Genomic DNA, 23,890 nt, shown 5'->3' on the forward strand with positions numbered 1-23,890 from the left:
ATGCCTTTGATTGATTTTAATAATCTACCTTTAATTCCATAGTCCCCCAGTATAGCGAACATCTTTTCCCTCGGTACCCTGTCATATGCTTTCTCTAGATCTACGAAACATAAACACAACTGCCTATTCCTCTCGTAGCATTTTTCAATTACCTGGCGCATACTGAAAATCTGATCCTGACAGCCTCTCCGTGGTCTGAAACCACACTGGTTTTCATCCAACTTCCTCTCAACGACTGATCGCACCCTCCCTTCCAAGATGCCTGTGAATACTTTGCCTGGTATACTAATCAATGAGATACCTCGATAGTTGTTGCAATCCTTCCTGTTCCCTTGCTTTTAGATAGGTGCAATTACTGCTTTTGTCCAATCTGAAGGTACCTTACCAACACTCCACGCTAATTTTACTACTCTATGAAGCCATTTCATCCCTGCCTTCCCACTATACTTTACCATTTCAGGTCTAATTTCATCTATTCCTGCTGCCTTATGACAATGGAGTTTATTTACTATCCTTTCCACTTCCTCAAGCATAATTTCACCAACATCATTTTCCTCCTCCCCATGAGCTTGACTGTTTGCAACACCACCATGATGATTTCCTTTTACATTGAGAAGATGTTCAAAATATTCCCTCCACCTCTCCAGTGATTCCCTGGGATCTGTTATGAGTTCACCTGAATTACTCAAAACACTGTTCATTTCCTTTTTCCCTCCCTTCCTAAGATTCTTTATTACTGTCCAGAAAGGTTTCCCTGCTGCTTGACCTAGCCTTTCCAGGTTATTACCAAAATCTTCCCATGACTTCTTTTTGGATTCAACAACTATTTGTTTCGCTCTGTTTCTTTCATCTACGTACAAATCCCTGTCTGCCTCGGCCCTTGTTTGGAGCCATTTCTGATAAGCCTTCTTTTTACGTTTACAGGCTGCTCTCACTTCATCATTCCACCAAGATGTTCGCCTTTTCCTAGCTTTACACACAGTTGTTCCTAGGCATTCCCTTGCTGTTTCTACTACAGCATCCCTGTATGCCACCCATTCACTTTCTATATCCTGAACCTGCTTACTGTCTACTGTTCGAAACTTCTCACTAATCATATCCATGTACTTCTGTCTAATTTCCTCGTCCTGGAGATTTTCTACCCTTATTCGTTTGCAGACAGATTTCACTTTCTCTACCCTAGGCCTAGAGATACTTAGTTCACTACAGATCAGATAATGGTCTGTATCATCGAAAAATCCCCGAAAAACTCGTACATTCCTAAAAGATTTCCTGAATTCAAAGTCTGTTAAGATATAGTCTATTATGGATCTGGTACCCCTAGCCTCCCATGTGTAGCGGTGAATAGCCTTATGCTTGAAGAATGTATTCGTAACAGCTAAACCCATACTAGCACAGAAGTCCAGCAAACGCTTCCCATTCCCATTAGCTTCCATATCTTCCCCACATTTACCAATCACCCTTTCGTATCCTTCAGTTCTATTCCCAACTCTCGCATTGAAATCGCCCATTAGCACTATTCTATCCTTGCTGTTGACCCTGACCACGATGTCACTCAATGCTTCATAAAACTTGTCAACTTCATCCTCATCTGCACCCTCACATGGTGAATACACGAACACAATTCTTGTCCTAATTCCTCCCACTGACAAATCTACCCACATCATTCGCTCACTTACGTGCCTAACAGAAACTATGTTGCGTGCAATGGTATTCCTGATAAAGAGCCCTACCCCAGACTCTGCCCTTCCCTTTCTAACACCCGTCAAGTACACTTTATAATCTCCTATCTCTTCCTCCTTATCTCCCCTTACCCGAATATCACTTACTCCTAGCACATCCAGATGCATCCTCTTTGCTGACTCAGCAAGTTCTACCTTCTTTCTTCCATAAGCCCCATTAATATTGATAGCTCCCCATCGAATTCCATTTCGTTCGCCAAGTTGTTTCCAAGGAGTCCCTCGCCTGTCAAATGGGAGTGGGACTCCATTACTCCCATAGGTCCGGGGCTTGCTTAAAGTGTTCTGAGCTCGGTAAATTCATGAAGCAGGATGATGCCCTACTTGCACATAGTCCAAGTGAGGATCTCTCCTCTAACGGGTTATGGACCACCGGTGAATTGTGTAGTCCTAGCCGCCTGAGCACAAGGAGGGCCACGACTCAGAATATGTCCGAGATGCCCACTCCCATTCCATAGCAACTGGTATCCCGACTCTCAGGACCACTTACTAGGCCACTCAGCCGTTGCCCATGGTTCACGAACTAGGACGTGACTACAGTAACCCACAAACATGAACCACTGCTAGACATAACATACAAAATATTTTCAATAATCATCCTTAACAGGATAAGTTTACAACTTGAGAAAGAACTAGGAGAATATCAAGGAGGCTTCAGACCCTGGAGGAGCTGTCCTGATCAGATCATGAGTCTTAAGTTGATAATGGACTAAACAGAGATATGCTGATAATATTTGTAGATTTCAAGAAAGCTTATGATTGCATCCATAGAGAATCTCTGTTCAAAATTTTAAGACACCTTAGACTACACCCCAAATCAATAAACATGATAAAATTGACTCTCACTAACACCAAATCAAAAGTGAAGTTTAGGGGTGAAACATCAGAGACATTTGAAATTAAAATTGGACTACGGCAGGGAGATTGGCTCTCACCACTATTATTTAATTGTGCTCTAGAAATGGTAATGAGGGAATGGTTTAGGAAATGTCCTCCCAAAATAAAGATTGACCGAAAAATCAAAACAAAATGCCTGGGTTTCGCTGACGATTTAGCATTACTAGCAGTGGACATAAAAGAAGCAAAAATACAGATATCAGAACTTCAAAACATTGCAAATAAAAATGGCCTCAAAAAAACAGAAATTATGCCCCAAAAACCAACACAACTAAAAGAAGTTACCATAAATGGTAATAAAATCAAAATAGTACCTCAATTTAAATATCTTGGAGAAATAATAACACATAACCTAAATGAAAAATTCTCAATCCAAACAAGAACAAATAGATTAGCTAAAGCACAAAAATTAACATGGGATATCTACAAAAAGAAATGTCTATCAATAAATGCAAAAATAAAACACTACAACACAGTTATAAAATCGGAAACTACATATGCAGCAGAAACACTTTTTCACCTGAATAAACAATCAAAGACTGACAGACTTCAGAAAATTGAAAGGAGGATTGGAAGAACCTGCATCAACAAAAAATACCAGAAGGATGGACAGTGGCGGTTAATACCTAACAAAGTCGTGTACAAAGAGCTGGAACCCATTACAGATACTATGCGTAAGAGGAGACTGGGATTCTTTGGACATATCATGAGGATGCAGGATTCGAGGCTTCTGAAACAACCAGTACAACACAATCTCGTCTCAAAAAATACCACAACAGGATGTAAATGGATCAAAGAAGTAAGAGAGGATCTGAAGGCAATAGGCCTTACAACAGAAGACACCACAAATAAGATAAAATTGAATACCAAACTCAAGAAAACAAACCTGCACTTTACCCTTACACAAAACAAACCAACAACACGCATATTTTCAACTGAGGAAAGGGCACGAAGATCGGAGCGTCTGAAGAAGTACTGGGAAGACCACAAAGCCAGAAGAATCCCTTCAAAAAGACCTGAACGACGGACTGACTAAAGTGATCCTGTGTGGTCATAAAAGAAGAAGAAGAAAGGAGATTCCAAATACCTATTCCCACATCTGTAACATATTCAGTTTTTGAGACATACATAACTAACCCCATAAAAAGAATTCAACCCCTTGATCAGTCCTTCCCCTACCCCCATTTTAGTGTATTTTCCGAAAACAAAAAAGCATGTTTCCTTATTTTTAAAGGAGATTACAAATATCAATTTTCCCGTCTGTAACATTTTCAATCTTTAAGATATGAGTATCCTCATACAAAATAATTCAACTAATTTTCACTTCTTCTCACCCCCCTGTTAAGTGCCCTCTCTGAAAACAAAAAGGTACAGGTTCCTGTATTTTTAAAGGACTTTAAAAATACCAAGTTTCTTATGACTAGCATGATAAGTTTTTGACATATAATGTAAAATGAAATGGCGTATGGGTTTTAGTGCCAGGAGATCCAGGACGGGTTCGGCTCGCCAGGTGCAGGTCTTTTGATATGGCGCCTGCTGGCGACCTGCGCATCATGATGAGGCTGAAATGATGATGAAGACAACACATACACCCAGCTCCGGTGCCAGGGAATTTAACCAATAATGGATAAAATTTCCGACCCTGCCAGGAATCGAACCTGGGACCCCTGTGACCAAAGGCCAGCACGCTAAGCATTTAGCCATGGAGCCGGGCGACATATAATGTAGATATAATGGAAGTCATTTTAAAAATTCACCTGCTTTTCAAATTCTTTTCAGCCCCTTAACTGGATTTTCTGAAAACAAAGAAATACGTCTTTCATTATTTTTAAAGGAGATTCCAAATACCAGTTTTCATGTCTGTACGTCTGTAACACCTTCAGTTTTTGAGATAAATGTATACTCATAAGAATAATTCAACTTCTTCTTCTTCACATCTTTCCACTCCTCTCCCGCCTTAAATGGACTTTCGGAAAACAAAAAAATACACGTTTCTTTAATTTGAAAGGAAATTCAAAATACTAACTTTCACGTATGTAACAGCTTCAGTTTTTAAGATAGAGCATCCTCATAAACTTATTTCAACTCTTTATTTAGTTATTTTCAACCCTACACCCCTTACATCGATTTTCCAAAAAAAGAAACAAATGCATGTTTCTTTACTTTTAAAGGAGATTCCAAATACTAATTTTCACGTCTGTAACATCTTCCAGTTTTTGAGATATAATAGTACTCATGAAAGTAAATCAACTCCTTTTTCACCCCCTTCCTACCCGTTAAGTTGATTCCCCCTACCCAGAAATGCCTGTACCTTTATTTTTAAATCTAGCAAGATACCCGTGCTTCGCTACGGTATTATACTGATATTTATAATTGAATGCTTATTGTTTTATACATAATCCGCCTAAATTCGCGATCTGATTAATTTTTTGAGAGAATCCGCCAAAATTCGCGATCTGACTCGTTTTCTAAAAGATAACGGCAAGTTTCCTCCCATTTTTCAATCTTTCTTTCCAGCAATCGATTTTGTACTTCCCGGGCTAGGTCCAGGTATTCCACCCGGTCAGTTGGGTCCCTAAATCTTTGCCATTTTTTCCTATAAGCATTTTTAATATGGATCAAATCCTTCAGGATATCCGGCGTGGTGTCGTCTTGGGTGCCTTGGTGGTACTGAACCCGCGGCCAGACTGCATTCTTAGTCAATACCCGTCCAGGACCGGTTTCCAGCGTGGTCCGCACATTTGACAACGACCCAGAACATTATTATTATTATTATTATTATTATTATTATTATTATTATTATTATAATAGATGTTTGGGACCCCATAGCAAGATGCAAGACCGCTACTTGGTGGTAAATTACATCTGCTGCCATTGTCATTGTTGACAATGTGACCAGCACCATTGTCGCGCGTAGGCCAAGCGTGCAGGATTTCTGGTAATACGAAAAACATACTTCCGTGCATTATTTACCTTATTATAGAGGTGAACAATTGGACGGCCAATCTCATTCCTATCATTTATTTCAAAGATGTCTAAATTTTTATTTATATGCCAGGAGAATCTACTGTAATCTAAGAACGTTCTCTGAAGAAAAAGATGCCTCTTGAAAACAAACCCAGGAAAGAATAAAAACGATCGGTTTATGATCAGAATAAGTACATCGAAAATCTACAGCCTGTATCCAGTCATTCGACAGGGTCAGGAATGGAATGAATAAAGCCCGCATCTAGCGGCGACAATAGGAATTGTGCCGGCTGCCGAAGCCTGCCACACTCCTCCGGGGCAATGGATAATGAATGACAAATGAAATGAAATGGTATTGGACAGTATTGCTGGAATGAATGATGACAGGGAAAACCGGAAAATCCGGAGAAAAACCTGTCCTGCCTCCATTTTGTCCAGCACGAATGTCACATGGAGTGACCGGGATTTCAACTACGGAACCCAGCTGTGAGAGGCCGGCGAGCTGCCGCCTGAGCAACGGAGGCTCCTTATAAAGTACATTATGAACAGTAAAATCAATTGGTCTCACCTCCTTTTACACCCCACCGCCGTTAAATTTATTTACCCTCCAAAAATAAAAGGTGTGTTTCTTTATGTTTAAAGGAGATTCCAAATACCAATGTTCATGTCTATTACCTTCAGATTTGAGATATAAGTATCCCCATAAAAATAATTCACTTGTTTTCACTTCCTTTCACACTCCCCCCCACCCAAGTGAATTTTCTGGCAAAAATACTTGTTTCTTTAATAGTAAAGGATCTTCTAAATACCAATTATCGCGACTCTAACTTCTTCAGTTTTTGATTTATGTGTCCTCATGCAAGGAATTCAACTCTTTTTCACTCCCGCCTCCCAAGATGATTTCCCCCCAAAACGCGTTTTTCTTTGTTTTTCACGGAGATCCAAATGCCAATTTTCACGTCTGTAACAACTTTAGTTTTTATTAGATGTAAGTATTCACATACAATTAAGTCAATTAATTTTTCAATTGTTTCACCTCCCCCCCCCCCCTCATTGGATTTTCTAAGAATACGTGTTTCTTTACTTTTAAAGCAGATTCCAAATATCAAATTTCACGTCTGTAACATCATTTTTGAGATATCAGCAACCTAATTAAAAGGATTCAACACCATTTTCATTCACTTTAAACCCCCCCCCCCCCTTCCATCCAAGTGGTATTTCTGAAAACTAAAAATACACGTTTCTCGATTTTTAACAGAGATAGAAATAAACATTTTCACTTCTGTAACATGTTAAGTTTTTTGAGATGTACTGTAGAAATTCTCATTTTAAAATTTCACCCCCTTTTAGTTCCCCTTAAGTGGAGTTTCCAAAAACGATTCACCTATGTTTCTCTACATTTACAGGAGATTCCAAATACCACTTTTTACATCTGTAACATTTTACGTTTCTCAGGTATTCTGTAGATATAGTCTTTCAAAAAATTCACTCCAATTTGTTACTCCTGTTTAACTGCCATTAATTGGATTTTCCAAAAACAAAAAAATACGTGTTTCTTTATTTTTAAAGGAGATCCCATATACAAATTTTCAGTTCTGTAATATCTTCAGTTTCTGAGATATATGTATCCTCATTAAAGGCATTCAACCCCTTTTTCACCCCTCCTATTGGGATTTTCCGAAAACAAAAAAATATGTGTTTCTTTATTTTTAATGAAGATTCTAAATACCAACTTTTACATCTGTAAACTTCAAACGTTTTGAGATATAGATACATTCATTTTAAAATTTCACCCCCCTTTTCACCCCCTTAGCGATGGAATATGCAAAAATCCTCTCTTAGCGAGCACCTACATCTTAATATGAATGTATCCCCAATATCTTATTTCTTTATGTCCAGTAGTTTTTGCTCGGCGATGATGAATCAGTCAGTCAGTCAGTCAGTCAGTCAGTCAGGACAAGTTATTTTATATATATAGATGGTGGTCCAATGCAAGCATAGTAATATATGCAATACCATTAAGAATACCATATATCAAGACTGTCCAACTTTTTCATGTATTAGCGTTCAGCTGACTCTTGGCTGTGGAGGTGCAAGCGCCACCTAATAATGATTGTGATGATGATGTTAATAGTAATATAGAAACATGAATATTTTTTAACAAGTCATACTTACAAAATTAATGCAAAATCTGGCATTGCATATTCACTTCAAGTTGAGGAAAATCCTGCATGTAACTGGAACAGGCTCCTCGTAATGCATTATGCAGGTGTGAATAAGATTTCACATACTGAGCCCACAAGTTCACTAACTTTGACAGAAGTGAATCTTTTTGGATGAACACTACCACTGGCTCAGCGAATAGAATAATTTATCAACGGAAATGTACGATAAATTTCCAAGTTCTTTGAAATAATTTAAGAAAGGACTAGGTAAAAAACTGATATGGAACTTGCCACCTGAGCAACAGCCCACAATGCAGATCACTGATGACTGACTGATTTGAAACCTGGTTAAATTTATTACTAAATGATGTCACAAAGTTTACATGATGCTGAATGAATGGAAACAGATCAAATGCCCCCCTGTTGATATTTTCCACAATTAACTGGAAGCATGGAAAATATGATGGAGAATTCCTGCTTAAATGTGCAATCCATAGTTTGATTTTTCTTTTGAAAAGCAGATACTGCACTTATCATGCCTGAGATGTCATGAGCATTCCCTTGCAATTCAAGATTCAAATAATTTAATTTAGTAGTGATACCTGCCAAGAAAGCTAAATCTAGCAGCCATACCACACTATCAAGTTCCTTGTAACACTGTCCATGAAATGATTTAAGAAATTTTCTGATCTCATTTAGAAGACTGCTGAATCTTTCTAGAGATTTTCCTCTGCCAAGCCACCTTACTTCTGCATAATAAATTACACCACTATGTTCAGCATCTGACATGTTCGAAAGCTTCTTGAGCAACTAATAACGACTGGAGGATGATCTGATATAGTTTACAATACACGTGACCCAATTTTATAACATGCTCAAAAACTTCAGCACCTCAGTGCATAAAGCTTCCTGGTGGATAATACAATATTAGGAAAGAAATTGTGAAAATGAATCATCTTTAGCACAAAGTGCAAAAAACCCACTGTTTTTGCCAGTCAGTGCAAGCACTCCCTAGTACTTTCATGATGGGGGATGTAGTTTAAGAAACTCTTCCTTCACTGTAAAATAAGGGTATTCCATCCTAATAAATACATAAACACATAAACACAACTTTGCAACATTTGACACGTCCTTGCTTTCATCAAATTGAAGCGAAAAATATTCACACAACTGTAAATCATGACATAACTGAGATTCCCAATCATCAGAAATATGTTCAATTCATCTATCAACAGTTCGGTGGGACACTGAATATTTCTGTTGGAAGAAATTAGTTCAGATTTATCTTTGCAACCTTTGAACAGAGATTCAGCAGCATTGATATTGCGTTTTTAACTTCTTAGCCATCAGTGAAAGGCTTCTTTCTTACAGCTAATACATGGTAGATTTTGTTAAGACGGTATCGTTTGTAGGTATTACTTGATTGCTGAAACAGCCTTTGTAAAAAATAGACTCTTGCAATGTCAATTTGATTCAAGATCCATAACTGTGTCTCCTTAGATCTGAATTGATTGGGAATTCACTACTGAGTTCTTATGTTTAGGTAAAAAATGTTGTTCTACATTACTTATTTTCTGGAATACACACACTAGCATTGCACAGAAAACACACCATTGCCTTTGAACTCAAACAGTATTGCTCCTCCCATTCACTATTAAAACTGCAGGTTTGTTACTGTTTAGTCACAATTAGAATCATTGTATAAAATAATATTGCAAATAAATAAAAATATAAATAAAACTAAGGTCGTATAAATTCAGCTCTTCATTGAATATAAACAAACTTAAAATCTGTAAGTCAAAGAAAAGAGCAAATAAAATACACTTACAGATAATCATGACACTACTTTATGTCACAATACAATCCAAATTCAACCGAAGACTCTGTGAAACTACCTGTTCCATGGCCGTGAACAGCAGATGCTTTGCAAGAATGTTGAGAAGGAAGGATTTATGTAACACTCACAAACCAGCTCAAACAGTCAAAGGTGACTGCCCTACTCAAACCTAGTAAGTCAGCGCAAAGACCTGAAAACTACAGTAAAACTTAGTACTGTAGTATAATCTATATATATAAAATAAGAGTTTTGCCTGTACATTGCTCAGAATTTGAAAAGAATGGTATTTCTGTTTCGGTCATGTCCACAGTAACAAGGAAATACATTTTTTTACTTTTCCGTAATTTCCGTCTGTATGTATGTACACGCATCACGAGAAAACGGCTAAAGGGAATTTGATGAAAATCGGTATGTCATGTCGGGGGCAGAACCACTACGATCTAGGCTATAAATTATTTTGTTCACGCTGAGTGAAATGGTAGTTTAGGGGAAGGCCTGAAATTTAATTCTCAAATATTTATATTATTAGTGGTTGTATCGATAAATATTACATAACTAAAGTCATATAGAATTAAATTTCCGATCATTTATGTCTTATACATTTTTACCGTACCGGCTATGATATCAGAGATATTCGTGAATTTGTATTTTTGTTGCTAAGTCTGTATCAACGCCGAGCCATGAGAAAATGGGTGAACAAAATTTAATGAAGATCGGTATATAAAGTCGGGGAATAAGAAAATACAGTACAGTCTAAGCTATAAACAATTTTATTCACCCTGGATGGAATTGTAGTTTAGGGGAAGACATCAAATTTTAAATTTTTAAGTACCTATGTTATTGGTCCAATCGAAAAGTACTACATAAGAAAAGTTAGAGAGAATTCAATTTCCGATCATTTTGTTTTATTCAGTTTTACCGTACTGACTATGATAAGAGTGGTATTTCAGAATCTGAAGAAAACTAACTGTAAGGTCTCCAATATTGAAAGCTCTTAAAATTGATCAACAATAACATTTTATTGACCATTGACCTTCAGCCGTTTTCTCGTGAACCTTACTAACTGTAAGGTCTACAATATCAAAAGCTCTTAAATTTGATCAACAATAACATTATATTGAACATTGTTTGTTGTGATGTTCTTTGTCTCTTACGTTGGCACTGAACTCCGACTGATGGGATTACTGCTGCATAATTAAATATTGGCAGGAAATAGCTGGGGAGTTAGAAAACTTTCTTCTTTAGCATGCCATTCCTCTGGTTCATACATTTCCTGATACTGCTGGTACGTAACACATACTATTCCAGCTATTCGATTCCTATGCTGACGCGCTGTTTTGAATAAGCAGTGTGCACATTTAAGGCAAAAATTTCCTAACCCAGTCTTCATATGAGAAGAGACGTTTGGTGACTTCCCCATCGCGTTTCTAGGGTAACATTAAGAGCTATGCAATTTAATACAATCTTGTTCAAAACGTGTACACTACCTAACCCAGAATTCTGTACACAATGTAGAATTCCGTAGCAAAGCACGGGTACATCAGCTAGTATTACAATAAATAAGTATTGATTAGGTGGAATTCCTTTCCTATTTATAATTGTGTAGTCCATCAATATGGATATGAAGATTATAGATTAAGAAACATTCACATAATCGCCGAATGATGACTCCTCTTCCAATTTCTTTCATTCGCCATCATAAACAGGAGCATCACCATTATCATCGATGATATTACAATCATCAGAACTACCTCCAAAAATCCAGCCTTTTGGAAACCAATTTCGAACTGTAAGCTCTGAAACACAGTGCCATGACGCTGCAATGTAATGCACTGCCTATCAGAAGAAAAGAAAATTGTATATATTAATTTACTGTTTTCAAATTGTTTGAAGACACAAGATTATTATAACAACTCAGTGAATCGCGTCTTTAAGGGCCACTTCACACTAGGCGACCGGAATCGGCCACAGAGTAGCTCATATGAATTCCTTGTCGCTGAGCAGTACCATAGTCTGCCGCGCTACTTTAGCTGCCCTAACCAACCTACTGCCCGTTTTCATCATCTTCTTGCCTCTTGTTATTGTTGAAAAAAAAAAAAAAAAAAGAAGGAAAAGAGTGTGTCGTACATTTCATTCACATCCTATGTTGAAAGATCATTTGGAAAAAGGACTTTTCTATAAATGATTCAATTATTTATGTGATGACCAAGTTTATTAGTTACTTCAGGATGTCAAAGAAACCTTTTGATGAACTCTTTGAAAGTGTGAAAGAAGATATTAAGGGAATGGATATCAAGTTGAGCAAAGAAAAAAATAAGCCTTAACTTTGAGGCAGTTGAAGTGAGATGGTCATTACTTGAGATCAGGTATGTATCTTCTCAACTCTATTGCTACATTCATCACAATTTAAGTTCCAGATGGTTGTATAATTTATAAAATGAAATCTTCCGTGTTTATTCGGTCCACTTGTCTAGATATATCATACTGAATATTTTACTTCTTCTACCGCATTTCCCACAGTGGTGGGGTCGCGGGTGCGAACTGTGTTGACCATGTGAATCTGGCCCTGTTTTAGGGCTGAATGCCCTTCCTGACGCCAACCCTATGAGCGTTCACTATTGCGTGTTTCTACAGTGGCTGGTAGTGTGATGTGTTGTATGAATATGAAGAAGAGAGACAAACACAAACCATACCGTACACAGTTAAAATTTCTGGCCCCACTGGGAACCGAACATGAAGCCCTCCAAACCGAAGGCCAATAGGTTTGTTATTTAGCCAAGGAGCCGCACATCATTCATAATGAATATAATTTATTTAGTACAGTTTATAGTCTTTTGAAACGGAATCCATAATGTGAAGGAACATGAAATGCACAATGACACTGAAGAGAGTTCTGAATGGAACGCAACTGAAGAATGTGAAGACGCCAGTGCACAGCGATAGTTTTACCAGCTGCTCCAGTTGGGGTTGCAAAATCTGCCTCGGATGCTGGTAGCGGGAGTGAACTACTTCAAGGTCGGTCGCCGAGACAGAGTCGAGAGGGAAGAGCTCCATTTAAAATAATGTTCCACAAGCACGGGCGGCTGGTAGCCGATTCCTGTCACCTAGTGTGAAACAGCCCTTAATCCATGGTACTGTGCGAAGTCCTAGCAAATATTTCACATAAACATTAATAAACATACAAAAAAAAAAGAGGAAATAAATGAGAGAAATCTTACCTGTAATATGTTGATCTTCATTTCGTCCTTCTTTCCGACGTTTACACATCTGACTGCATGCTGCACCAGCATCTTACGACAATGCAACTTGAAGTTGTGTATCACTCCGAGATCGAACGGATGCAGCTCGCTTGTGCAATTCGTGGGAAAAAATTCCACAGTTGCAATCTTCAGATATGAAGTAACAGGAGAATGTGCTGGGTATCGATCCACGAACAATAAGATCTTACGACCTTTTGCTCCCATTTTGGTATCCACTCTTAGAAGCCAATCATCAAAAATTTTCGTAGTGTCCCAGGATTACTTATTGTTGGTGTATTTTGTGGGGAGTGTAGCAACGTTTTTAAAAAATGCGGCTTTGAAAATTTGCAGATTGTCAGTGGATGCAGTTTTTCACTTCCGTTACTATTGGCACATAACAGAACCGTTATGCGTTGTTTGCTTTGTTTCACACCATGACTTTTTTCCCCTTTGAATGCCACTGTACGTCCAGCAATTAAATTTAAAAAGAGGCCTGTCTCATCCGCAGTGAAAATGTTCTTAGGAGCAAATCAAGATGTCATTTCTTTCAAACGATTTTCCTTCCAATCTAGGACATTCTCGGCATCCACACTTCTGCTTTCCCCACACACATTATTACTGCCAATACTGTCTCTAACCTTAAATTTGTGTAGCCAGCCCAACGAAGCACTAAAATCTTCTACACCAAGTCTAATCGCTAGTTCACTTGCCTTTTCGCAAAGCACTGGTCTGCTAATTGGAATGGCTTCTGCCCTATGTTGCGTGAACCACTGCAATAAACAATCTTCCAGGCGTTCATATTTTCCGCCCTGAATGCGTGTCCGCTTATTTGGTGTAACACCTAACACATGCACGCTTTCTTCACTTTCCACAGCCTTAGCTACAATAGTATTTGAGGTAGACGGAGCAATCCCCAATTTCTTAGCACTTTCAACTTGTTTCATGTTGTCACTTTCCTTCACTACACTCAAAATTCATAATTTTTCAGCAATCGTAAAGCTCGTTCTCTTTCTTTCACCCATGTTCACTATTCACGAATCTCACGATGCTAATCACAAATCGGTCACACCTGAAGCACAGAACACCAAACAGATCACTCATGCTACCAAACATACGCGTACAGGTATGATTTCCAAGAAAAGTAAAGTGCAAGTCATAAGTTTGTGTTTAGAATATTTCTTGCAATTTTGTAGAGGGAAATCATCGTAAACGTATAAACGAAGCATTTTGCCTTTGAGGACTCAGGATATAAGTGTAAAAATCGTGTAAGTGAAGGGTGCATAAATGAAATAACTCGCTGGAATACGTATAGGATTTTGTCGGGACCGCTGAAATAAAACCTGTGTAAGTGTAGAAAATGTATAAGTGTGAAACGTGTACAAGAAGTTTTAATATACCTACCAATAGCACTTCTTAACTACATTTATAAACTCTTGGAATGAGTCCTCCTTGCTAGGACAGCAGTGCTAATCAAAGCTGTAACCACACCAGAACAAGGTGGTTTCAGAAAAAATCATAGCTGCACTGATCAAGTTTTGGCCCTTACCACTCACATCGAGGCAGGCTTTCAAAAGAAGTTAAAATCAACAACTGTCTTTATCAACCCGACAAGTGCATACAGTACTGCATGGTGACATGGACTGATTCTTAAAAGTGGTAGAAGCAATTTCTTGATTGGAAATTGAAAAGTCTAACCTTCAACCTACTTTGTGAAAGAGAATTTGTAGTATTCCTGGGCGACTCTTAAAGTCGTAAAAAAACAAGAACAAAAAACAAACAATCAATGGACTGCCTCAGGGATCTCAGGGATCTGTGCTGGTCCCAGTTCTCTTCAAACTTTACATTCATGACTTGTTAACAACCACACCCACCAAGTTCATCTATGCTTTGCACTGGTGGTGGCATAAACCACGAAAACTTACTGGCATCTGCTTTAGAAAATTCAAAGAAGCCATGATTCAATATTTTGTCCATCTTCCTTCCAACTCAATCACTCTTAAAGTCAAGCAGGCATTGAATTTACTAGTATTTACAAATAATGACTGTTCTCAGCCACAGCATACCTGGCATACAAATCATCAGGACACCTTAGAGAGAGATGAGGCCAATTTTCGCACATACGCTTCTTTTCTCGTGCCCACATATTCTCAATTGGGTTAAGTCTGGAGAGCGCCAAGGCCAGCCTATCAGTTCGATATCCTGTCTCCTAGCAAACTACTGTTGAATCAATTGAGATGTGTAGACTAGATGATTATCCTGCTGAAACTGAAGAATTCCAGCAGGATATAACAACCTGGCATAAAGAACCATATACCAGTAACATACCACCAATCATTGATATTTTTGGTGATGCAGTTTCCTGCAAATGCAATGGATTATGCCCACTCCGTGACAAGAAATCCACCCCAACACGGCACAGCCACTCTACCGCTACGGGCACGAATGGCACGGTATCTGTGGTTGAATCAGGTGCCAGAAGGACGATATACAAGAGGGGGCCCTTTTTTTTTTTTTAGCAGAAAAGGTGACTTCATCAGAAAATATTGATCTTCATTTCCCATTGCAAAGACTAAACAATCTTATATGTGCTCCTTCCTATGAACTTCCCTAAAAATGGCACGTAGAGATCTCAAACTAGTGACCATTCAATGATATCTCACAGTCTGATTGTAGCCAGGAAAATGAACAACAGCCTTCAAAATAGCAGTGGTATAAAAGGAATTCCTTTCAATCCCATCACTAATCTGGTGTCCTGTTGTGGTGTTGAAATTTTCCTTCTACCACTCCCAGCTATTCAACCAAAATTGATAATTTTGCACCCATCTTCGACCTGAATTTTCTGAAAAGTGGAAATGCCTATGTACCTTGGACACCAAAATACCAAGGTGAATCACAGCCTGTATGACACCTTTCTTTCTTTCTTTCTTTCTTTCTTTCTTTCTTTTCTGCACCACATTGTGGAGCCCTGACAACAAGTCAAAGTCTCAGGCAGAAATGGCATCATTGGTTTCCTTGAAGAGTCTTAGTCTCTACCTATATCTTAAAAAATTATGGTAAAGCATTCACTATGAAAAAATACACAGTTTAGAATTAAAAATTAACATAAATACATAAATTATTTGCAGACAAAGTCCACAGAGTTTAAAAAACATAATTCCTAATTTTGACTTCAGAGTCATAATTTGTTTACTGAAGACCTGCATTGACTGTAACTACAAATATTATTGTCATAAAATTATCTCATTATTATTATCATTATTAAATAATCAGAATATAGTCTAAATGAATGTTAAGTTGTAGTGTTTCTGCAAATGCATTGAATTACATTGGTATGAAGTAAATACCATATAGCAGTTGGAAGAACATCAGCATTTAGATGTGATGAGATAGGATAATGTAATAGAATAAAAATAAAAACTAACACTAGTATTATGCAGTTGTATTGTTCTAAATCTAACATTTATATCGCTAATGAATGATAACAATTTATGAACTTCATTGTCAAAAATCTGTACTGAAGATATTCAATTATAACTGAGAGAGTTCCCACCTTTCAATACATTTTTCTTTTTTTGCCTTACCACGGAAAAACACTTAATTAGTCAGGTATATGTTTCGTTCCTCTTTACAGGACAGCTTCAGCTTGAAAAATAAATTATATCTAAAAATACATTAGACATGTTTAAAATATAAAGTGGTAAACATTTTAAGTTCTTAAAAACGCATGTGTCACTATAGTATGCGCACTTTTTAGTGATAGATTTTTGTACTCGTTGGAGAAGTAAGAAGGGTTCCGTTAATACTGCCAACTGAATGGAAATGAAATCTGAATTGAATCAATAATATGATCGATCGATATGAATTTTATAAACCTTTATTATTTTAAGCAAACAACTGTGTCACACACACAATATATAATACTATATAACATTTCCCGTTGCGAAACGTGTTCCTAGCATGAATTCTATAGTTTGGCTTTGCTGTGTAAATAACAACAGTACGAGTACTTAAAGTGTACGCCAGATGTCGCACAGCGATGATAAGCAATTCTTAATTTGTGTTTCAAAGGTTGCCAATACGAATCTCGAAGATAACCGAAGTCGACCACTTCAGCACTACGGTGTAAATCTATCACTAAAAAGTGCGCAGATAGTATGTCCTCTTCTTCTTGTTGTTAAATGCTATATGGTGATATTAATATTTTCTAATAGTATTTTATTGCCTTAAATTAGTGATTTGTGGTTAAAAGTCTTCAATAAACTGTTCAGTTGTTTTTTTGATGTTGACAATAAAAGGGGGTTTTAACCTAGCTGGGGATACTCTTCTCGACTGCAACTGGAGTGCAATAAGGATTTATACTCTTGATTCTGCCAATGTGGCACATTGTTATTTTTAATTGGGAGTCTAAAAAAGAAAAGAACCAATTTATTTTATTGTGAAGGATCTGTGTTGTTATAATGTGGGGATGTTAGAGAATGTTAAATATTCGCTTCTTCGCTAGTCCCTTTAAAATGTGTTGTCGCCTTGTATTGCTAGTGACTGCCTGACTGCATTGAGCGGCTGACTTGTTGAAGGCACGGTAGGAGGTGCGGAGGAAGTGGGAGGGATATTACTGTGTTGGGGGAACATATGATTAATGGGAATTTTGTGTCGTCATTATTGTCTTTTTTCAAGATTTGTTTTTTCATGAAAGTATTAAAAAAATCTTCTGATAATATGTCTTCTTTTGGCGTAGGGACGTGGCGACCCCATCACCCAGTGGGAAACCACTGCAATCAGCCACCCGAGTACTGGCGGGAAAACCATACCTCATTGGGTTAGGAGGAAATACCAACCCAGAACCCTGAACATGTGGGGCTGTCTCTCTGTGGTTAACAACCGTAGTTATAAATCGGAGCTTGCTCCACCCAAGGTTAACTACCTTCGAAAGTCAACCATGGAAAGGTCTTTCAGGAAAAAAAATTCCACCGTCCTGTCCAAGAAAGCAGGAGAAAGCTACATCGGATTTGGTGGGTAGCCACCTAGAAGGCGTCGAGTCGGAGCGTTGGCAATCGCCCATTCCTATGCCAGCACATAAGAAAAGGATCAAACAAGATCAGATCAACTACATTGCAACTCATAATATTAATTCTCTACTTAAAACAGGAAAACTAAAGAACTTGACGGACGAATTAGATAATCAGAAAAGTTTAGTAGCAGGACTCCAGGAGATGAGAAATACTACAGAATTTACAATGGGAAACCTAGACTAAGGGTTATGAAACAATGTCCCCAATTTGGAACTGGGTTTATAGTCAATGTGAAAATAATAGATTCGATAATCGATTTTCAAGCCATCTCACCTAGAATTGCAACTTTGAGTTTAAAAGCAACCAACAAAATTTTAACCATCATAAATGTCCATGCCCCTACTAATGAAAAGAATTTTCTAACAAAGACTAGGAAAGAAGTTTTGGGATCTCCTTGACCAAACTGTAAACCAAATAAATATTAACAACATTAAGATCCTGTTGGGGGACTTCATTGCCCAACTCGGAAGAGAAAAGAAATACCGAGATATAGTTGGGAAATGGGCTCTACATAAACAAACAAATAAGAATGGTCAAAGACTTGTTGAGCTCTGCAGAGAACACAAACTGATCTCAAAGTCCACAATACTTCAAAAGGAGGCCAAACAAACTTAAAACTTGGAAACATCCTGATTGGAGAAAAGGGGAATGGCAGGTGGATCATGTATTTATGGACAAAACCTTACACAGAGAAATCTACAATGTTAAAATATTAAGAGGAGTAGATATAGGTTCAGATCATTATATAGTCAAAATCAAAATTAAGTTCACACCATTAAAAAAGAAACCAAAATGCAATAAACGAAAGAGGAACTTTGATCCACACCAATTAATTAGAAATGATAAATATAGAGAAGTCACACAAAACATAAAACTGACAGATGACTTAGAAGAACTGGTTCCAATTCTCAGACAAGCTGAAAATTTAGCACCATTGAACACACATAAAAGACATGCCTGGTGGACCTCAGAATGTGACAAAATTCATGAAGAAAGACATCACGCATGGTTAAAATTTCAAACACAAAGAACAGAAGGAAGTGCAACCAACCTCAAAATTATCAGGAAAAAGTTCACACAAATTATCAGGCAAACCAAGAGACAATCACAGAAAGATCTAATCAACTCAATAGAAGAAATTTACCACAAAACCAATTCCAGAGACTTTTACAAAATGTTTGGAAGACAAGTACAAAAATTTTCCCTCCCACGTTAATGCTGAAAAGTGAGGATGGAAAAACGACACATAATGACAAGGAAAATGCCGAAATCATGGCAAAAGCATTCATTAAACTTTTGAATTGTGAAGAACCCCAGAAACTTTTAGCAATTAATACAGACAACCCCATCAAAACCCTGCCTGAACTCATAATCCCCCAACAATCCAAGAGGTGGAAACAGCACTCGGAGAGTTGAAAAATTATAAGGCATGCGGAGAAGACCAAGTTTTCGCAGAAATGTGGAAATATGCCGGTGAAACAGTTTGAACATCCTTACACATGGCTCTAACAAAAATCTGGATAACAGAAAAGTTCCCTGAACATTCAACCACAGCCATAATCCACCCACTCCACAAAAAAGGAGATAAAAGCAATCCAGATAATTACAGAGGTATCTCTCTCTTAGACTGCACATACAAGATTTTCTCCAGAATCCTATACAGGAGGATCAAAGAGCAACTAGAGGAAGAATTAGGTGAATACCAAGGAGGCTTCAGACCTTGGAGAAGCTGTGCAGAACAAATCATCACTTTAAAATTAGCCATAGCAAAACAAACCTCTTGCCATAACCTTCGTGGACTTTAAAAAAGCTTACAACTGTATCCATAGACCTTCAATGTTGAAAATTTTAAGAAATTTCGGGCTCCATCCAAAATTAATCAAACTGATAGAACTCACCTTAACCAACACTAAATCAAAAGTCAAGTTCAGAGGGGAATTCTCTGAGCCATTCATCATAAAAACAGGCTTAAGACAAGGAGATTGCTTGTCACCACTGCTGTTCAACTGTGCCTTGGAATATATAATGAGGGAATGGTACAAGATTAACCCAAAGAACATCCAAATTGGAAGACCCAAAGACAACATAAGTTTAAATTGCCTAGCATTTGCCGATGACCTTGCTCTTGTCCAACAATATTCAGAAAACTAGACAACAAGTTATATCACTACAGGAAATAGAACGGAAAATTGATCTTGGAATATCTTTTGAAAAGACAGTAATCATGTTTACTGACCCACCACTCATAAACAAAATTGCCATAGGAAACAAAGAAATCAAAATTGTAGATAAACTTAAATATCTGGGAGAAATCGTAACATATAACCTCAATGAAAAGCCAGCATGGCATAACAGAATAAATAAATTGACCAGAGCACAATATGTCACCAAGAATACCTACAAAAAAAAGGGCCTGTCAATAATAGCAACAAAATTAAAACACTACAAAACAGTCACTCAACCAGAAATAACATATGCAAGTGAAACCATCTTCAAAACAACTAACACTGCACAAATAGAAAAAATACTCAAGATAGAGAGAAGAATCATTAAAACGTGCATCAACATATCATACCAAAAAGAGGACACTGGAGAGTAGCTCCTAATGAAACAGTCTATAAGGAAATAGAACCAGTAATGAGCACAATCAGGAAGAAACGCATTTCATTTTTTGGATATCTAATCAGGACACCAGAGAACAGGATCATCAGGAGAATAATAGAAAAATTATGGAACAGTAAGTGCAACATTAAGTGGATTACAGAAATCAAGGAAGATTTGGATGAACTACAAATTACAAGAAACAAAACCGATAAAATCAGGAAACTCACAGACAAGCGCAAACCAGACTGCAAACCAGAATCAACAGACAATAGGAAGGATGATTTCCGATGAAGAAAGTACGATAAGATTAGAGAGAATGAAGAAGTACTGGGCTGACAGGAAACAGAAAAATTCTTTGTATAAAGTTGGCTAGAGTGGTCCATTGAAGGCCATAAAATAATAATAATAATAATAATAATAATAATAATAATAATAATAATAATAATAATAATAATAATAATAATAATAATAATGTCTTCTGTAATTTCATGTAAATTAAGGTTAAGGTTTTGCTTCTGATCTATTTCTACGTAGATTGTTTTGTTTCTAAAATGTTCATTAGGGTGCATTTTTTTTTTTTTTACTGTACATACAATTGTTAGGTCTTGTTCTATTGTAGTAAATGTAGGCCCTATGTTGAAAATTGCTCATATGTGTACTCCTGAGATACAGCTACATTAAGCACTTCTCACTTGTACTGCCAATGGACGAAACTTAGCAATGGTGGTGGAATACTTGCAGCAGGATAGGTGTTGATTTCCAAGTAAATCTTCAGGGATTATGGGGCTCTGCTTTCAATAGGAAGGTTTACCGAGTTGAGAGCACATATTTTATAAAATGGAGTCACAATGGTAATATATTGGTAAGTCTGAATATATCTGGAAGGGGAAACTGAGTGATTAAAGTGGGAGATTCAGAATTAGAGGGATGTTTGAATTTCAGAAGAGAGAGCTCACTGTCTTATTTGAGAATGGAGGTTTACTGAAGTGAGCATACTAGAAAACACCAATAGCCTGAAAGGTTCAGGTTGGGTGGCAGGGCAAGAACTACAGTAAGTTCCTTTGGAAAGTGTAAGAGTTCACTGTCAGAGAGAATATGAGAGGCCAATTTAAAGGTAGTTTGGTGCCAAGAGTGACTGCATATCATCAATCATATCCTCTACCCAAGAATCTCTGAGCCAAGCTACCCTACTGAAACCTGTTTAAAAACTCTCAATCTCAATTAACTCATTCAAGCCCATTTCCATTCAATATGCAGCATTATCTGAAGCACCACCACTACCTTTGGATGATTGTGAACAGTCATCCAATATGATGTGTGTCATAACTAAAGTGCCCAAATTCTGTCACTATTTGAAAATTACTTTCCCACAGTATGCTATTTAGAAATCTTGACTCTACTGTCCCACACTGAAAATACTACACTTTCTATAATCTGAAAGTAGTGATATATGCACAAATGACCTGCAAGCAATAGTGTAGGATTTTATTTGTTTCACATCTCAATTTATAGGAATTCACATTACTGAGATACTCTATTTACCAGAACTGTCACTACGAAGCTCTGCTATAATGCGCTCCTTTTCTTGAAGAACCCGCAGGGCTCGTGTTCGATACTGTTCTAATTCACGGGTAGCATCCCTTCTCTCTTTTCGGAGCTTTTCACATGTCTCCTTAAGCTTTTCGACCTCTTCCTGACTAGTTACGAGGATTTTCTGGATTGTTTCCTTGTCAAGGTGGGGGTTCTGCACCTGCTTCTCAACACTGAAACATCATATAAAAATAATTCTATTAATAACGATCACACTATAAATATTATCCTTTGACTTTTTGCTGTGTGAAAGAAGCAAACTGCATTGTTACAGCAGTCCTAGTTGTGGCTGATCAAATATCTCTTATGAGGACATGGAGCAAAGTCTTTGCAAAATTCAAAGATTCCCTGCAGTTTGCAACTTTCACATGGCAAAAGCACAAAAGATATCATGGCTATTGATCTGGGCAGTGAAAGGATCAATCTAAACACTGATCATGCTGCTTGTAGTTATTAGTGGTTGGGACACAGCGAGTAGAACTGTAGAGTAACTACTCGGTTCTTAAGGTGACGTGACATCACAGCGCGGCACCGATTCAACTAGAATACTCCGAATTGCATGGTGTGCGCTTTAGTTAACTTTCAGCTGCACTAGGCAACACTTGCAACAGCACTGGGCTGTTGTTCTGACTGAAGACAGTGACGACTGCTCTATTTGTCCGTTTTCTTATAGATATATGATGGGTGGGTGTGTGAAGTGCGTTATGTCACAATTTACTAGTTTTAAGAAAATAAATTTTTAAAGTTCAATTCAAAACGCAAAACCGATTTGTGGAATGTAAGTAATTTGAATTATATCTTCACAAACCTAACACTGTTCACAACAATGGGGTAACTCGCCATAATAAATTCCATGTAAATTCACGTCATTGGGGAGTCAAACAACACGAGTTGTCGAATAAATAATGAATAAACTAATGAACAATATCGCATCCAGTACTGATACAGATATTCTTTACATAACCTACTCGTAATTTATTCGTAAGTGTTTGATTAAATACAGTTCACCTCACAAAATGTCACACTTTGTTGACAGAATCATTATGTTCACAAGATATTGTGTCGTTCATCGTCGCCGTCATTGAGGGTTACATGTAATTAATCTCATAATGGATCCGTATTGAAGATGATAAGAATATTAAAATTATAATATTATTTTATTTGCAAGCACCTATTCAACACATTACAATGCACTCATTGAATTATGATATAATCATTAAGTGTTTTTAATGGGACATGTTTCGTTTGGCACTTTTTGCTGTAGCAAACTGCCTTGTTACGGCAGTCCTAGTTGTGGCTGGTCAAATATCCCTTATGAGGACATGGAGCAAAGTCTTTGCAAAATGCAAAGATTCCCTGCAATTTGCAACTTTCACATGGCAAAAGCACAAAAGATATTATGGCTATTGATCTGGGCAGTGAAAGGATCAATCTAAACACTGATCATGCTGTGTGTAGTTATTAATGGTTGGGACACAAATCTAACACTGTTCACAACAATGCGGTAACTCGTCATAATAAATTACATGTAAATTCACGTAATTGGGGAGCCAAACAACATGAGTTCCAGAATGCTAAAATGTGCCATTAATGCACAAAGACTACATCAGGGCCCTGAACTTAAAAATGATCAAAATAGTATCCTCATATCAAAAGAATAACCATGCCATAATAAAAAAGTGATAATATAACATTAGAATTAGATTGTAACAAAATATGTGCAAATTAAAAACGAGAATTTGTCGTGGAATGCATTAAACGATGGCAATCGGTGAAGTGATTC

The 23,890-nt window shown here is 37.4% G+C and overlaps 1 protein-coding gene across 2 annotated transcripts in view; it reads right to left on the reverse strand.

The window, feature by feature from the left end:
• LOC136864429 (golgin-84) overlaps window positions 1-23,890 on the reverse strand; it is a 148,632-nt gene that overhangs the window by 67,995 nt on the left and 56,747 nt on the right. For both annotated transcript variants that reach the window (XM_067141415.2, XM_067141414.2), the window contains exon 5: window positions 22,060-22,280. In XM_067141415.2, the coding sequence (XP_066997516.2) occupies window positions 22,060-22,280 (221 nt within the window). The remainder of the gene's footprint in view (window positions 1-22,059; window positions 22,281-23,890) is intronic.

The sequence above is a fragment of the Anabrus simplex genome, chromosome 2, assembly GCF_040414725.1.
Source record: "Anabrus simplex isolate iqAnaSimp1 chromosome 2, ASM4041472v1, whole genome shotgun sequence".
NCBI classification, from domain to species: Eukaryota; Metazoa; Arthropoda; class Insecta; order Orthoptera; family Tettigoniidae; genus Anabrus; species Anabrus simplex.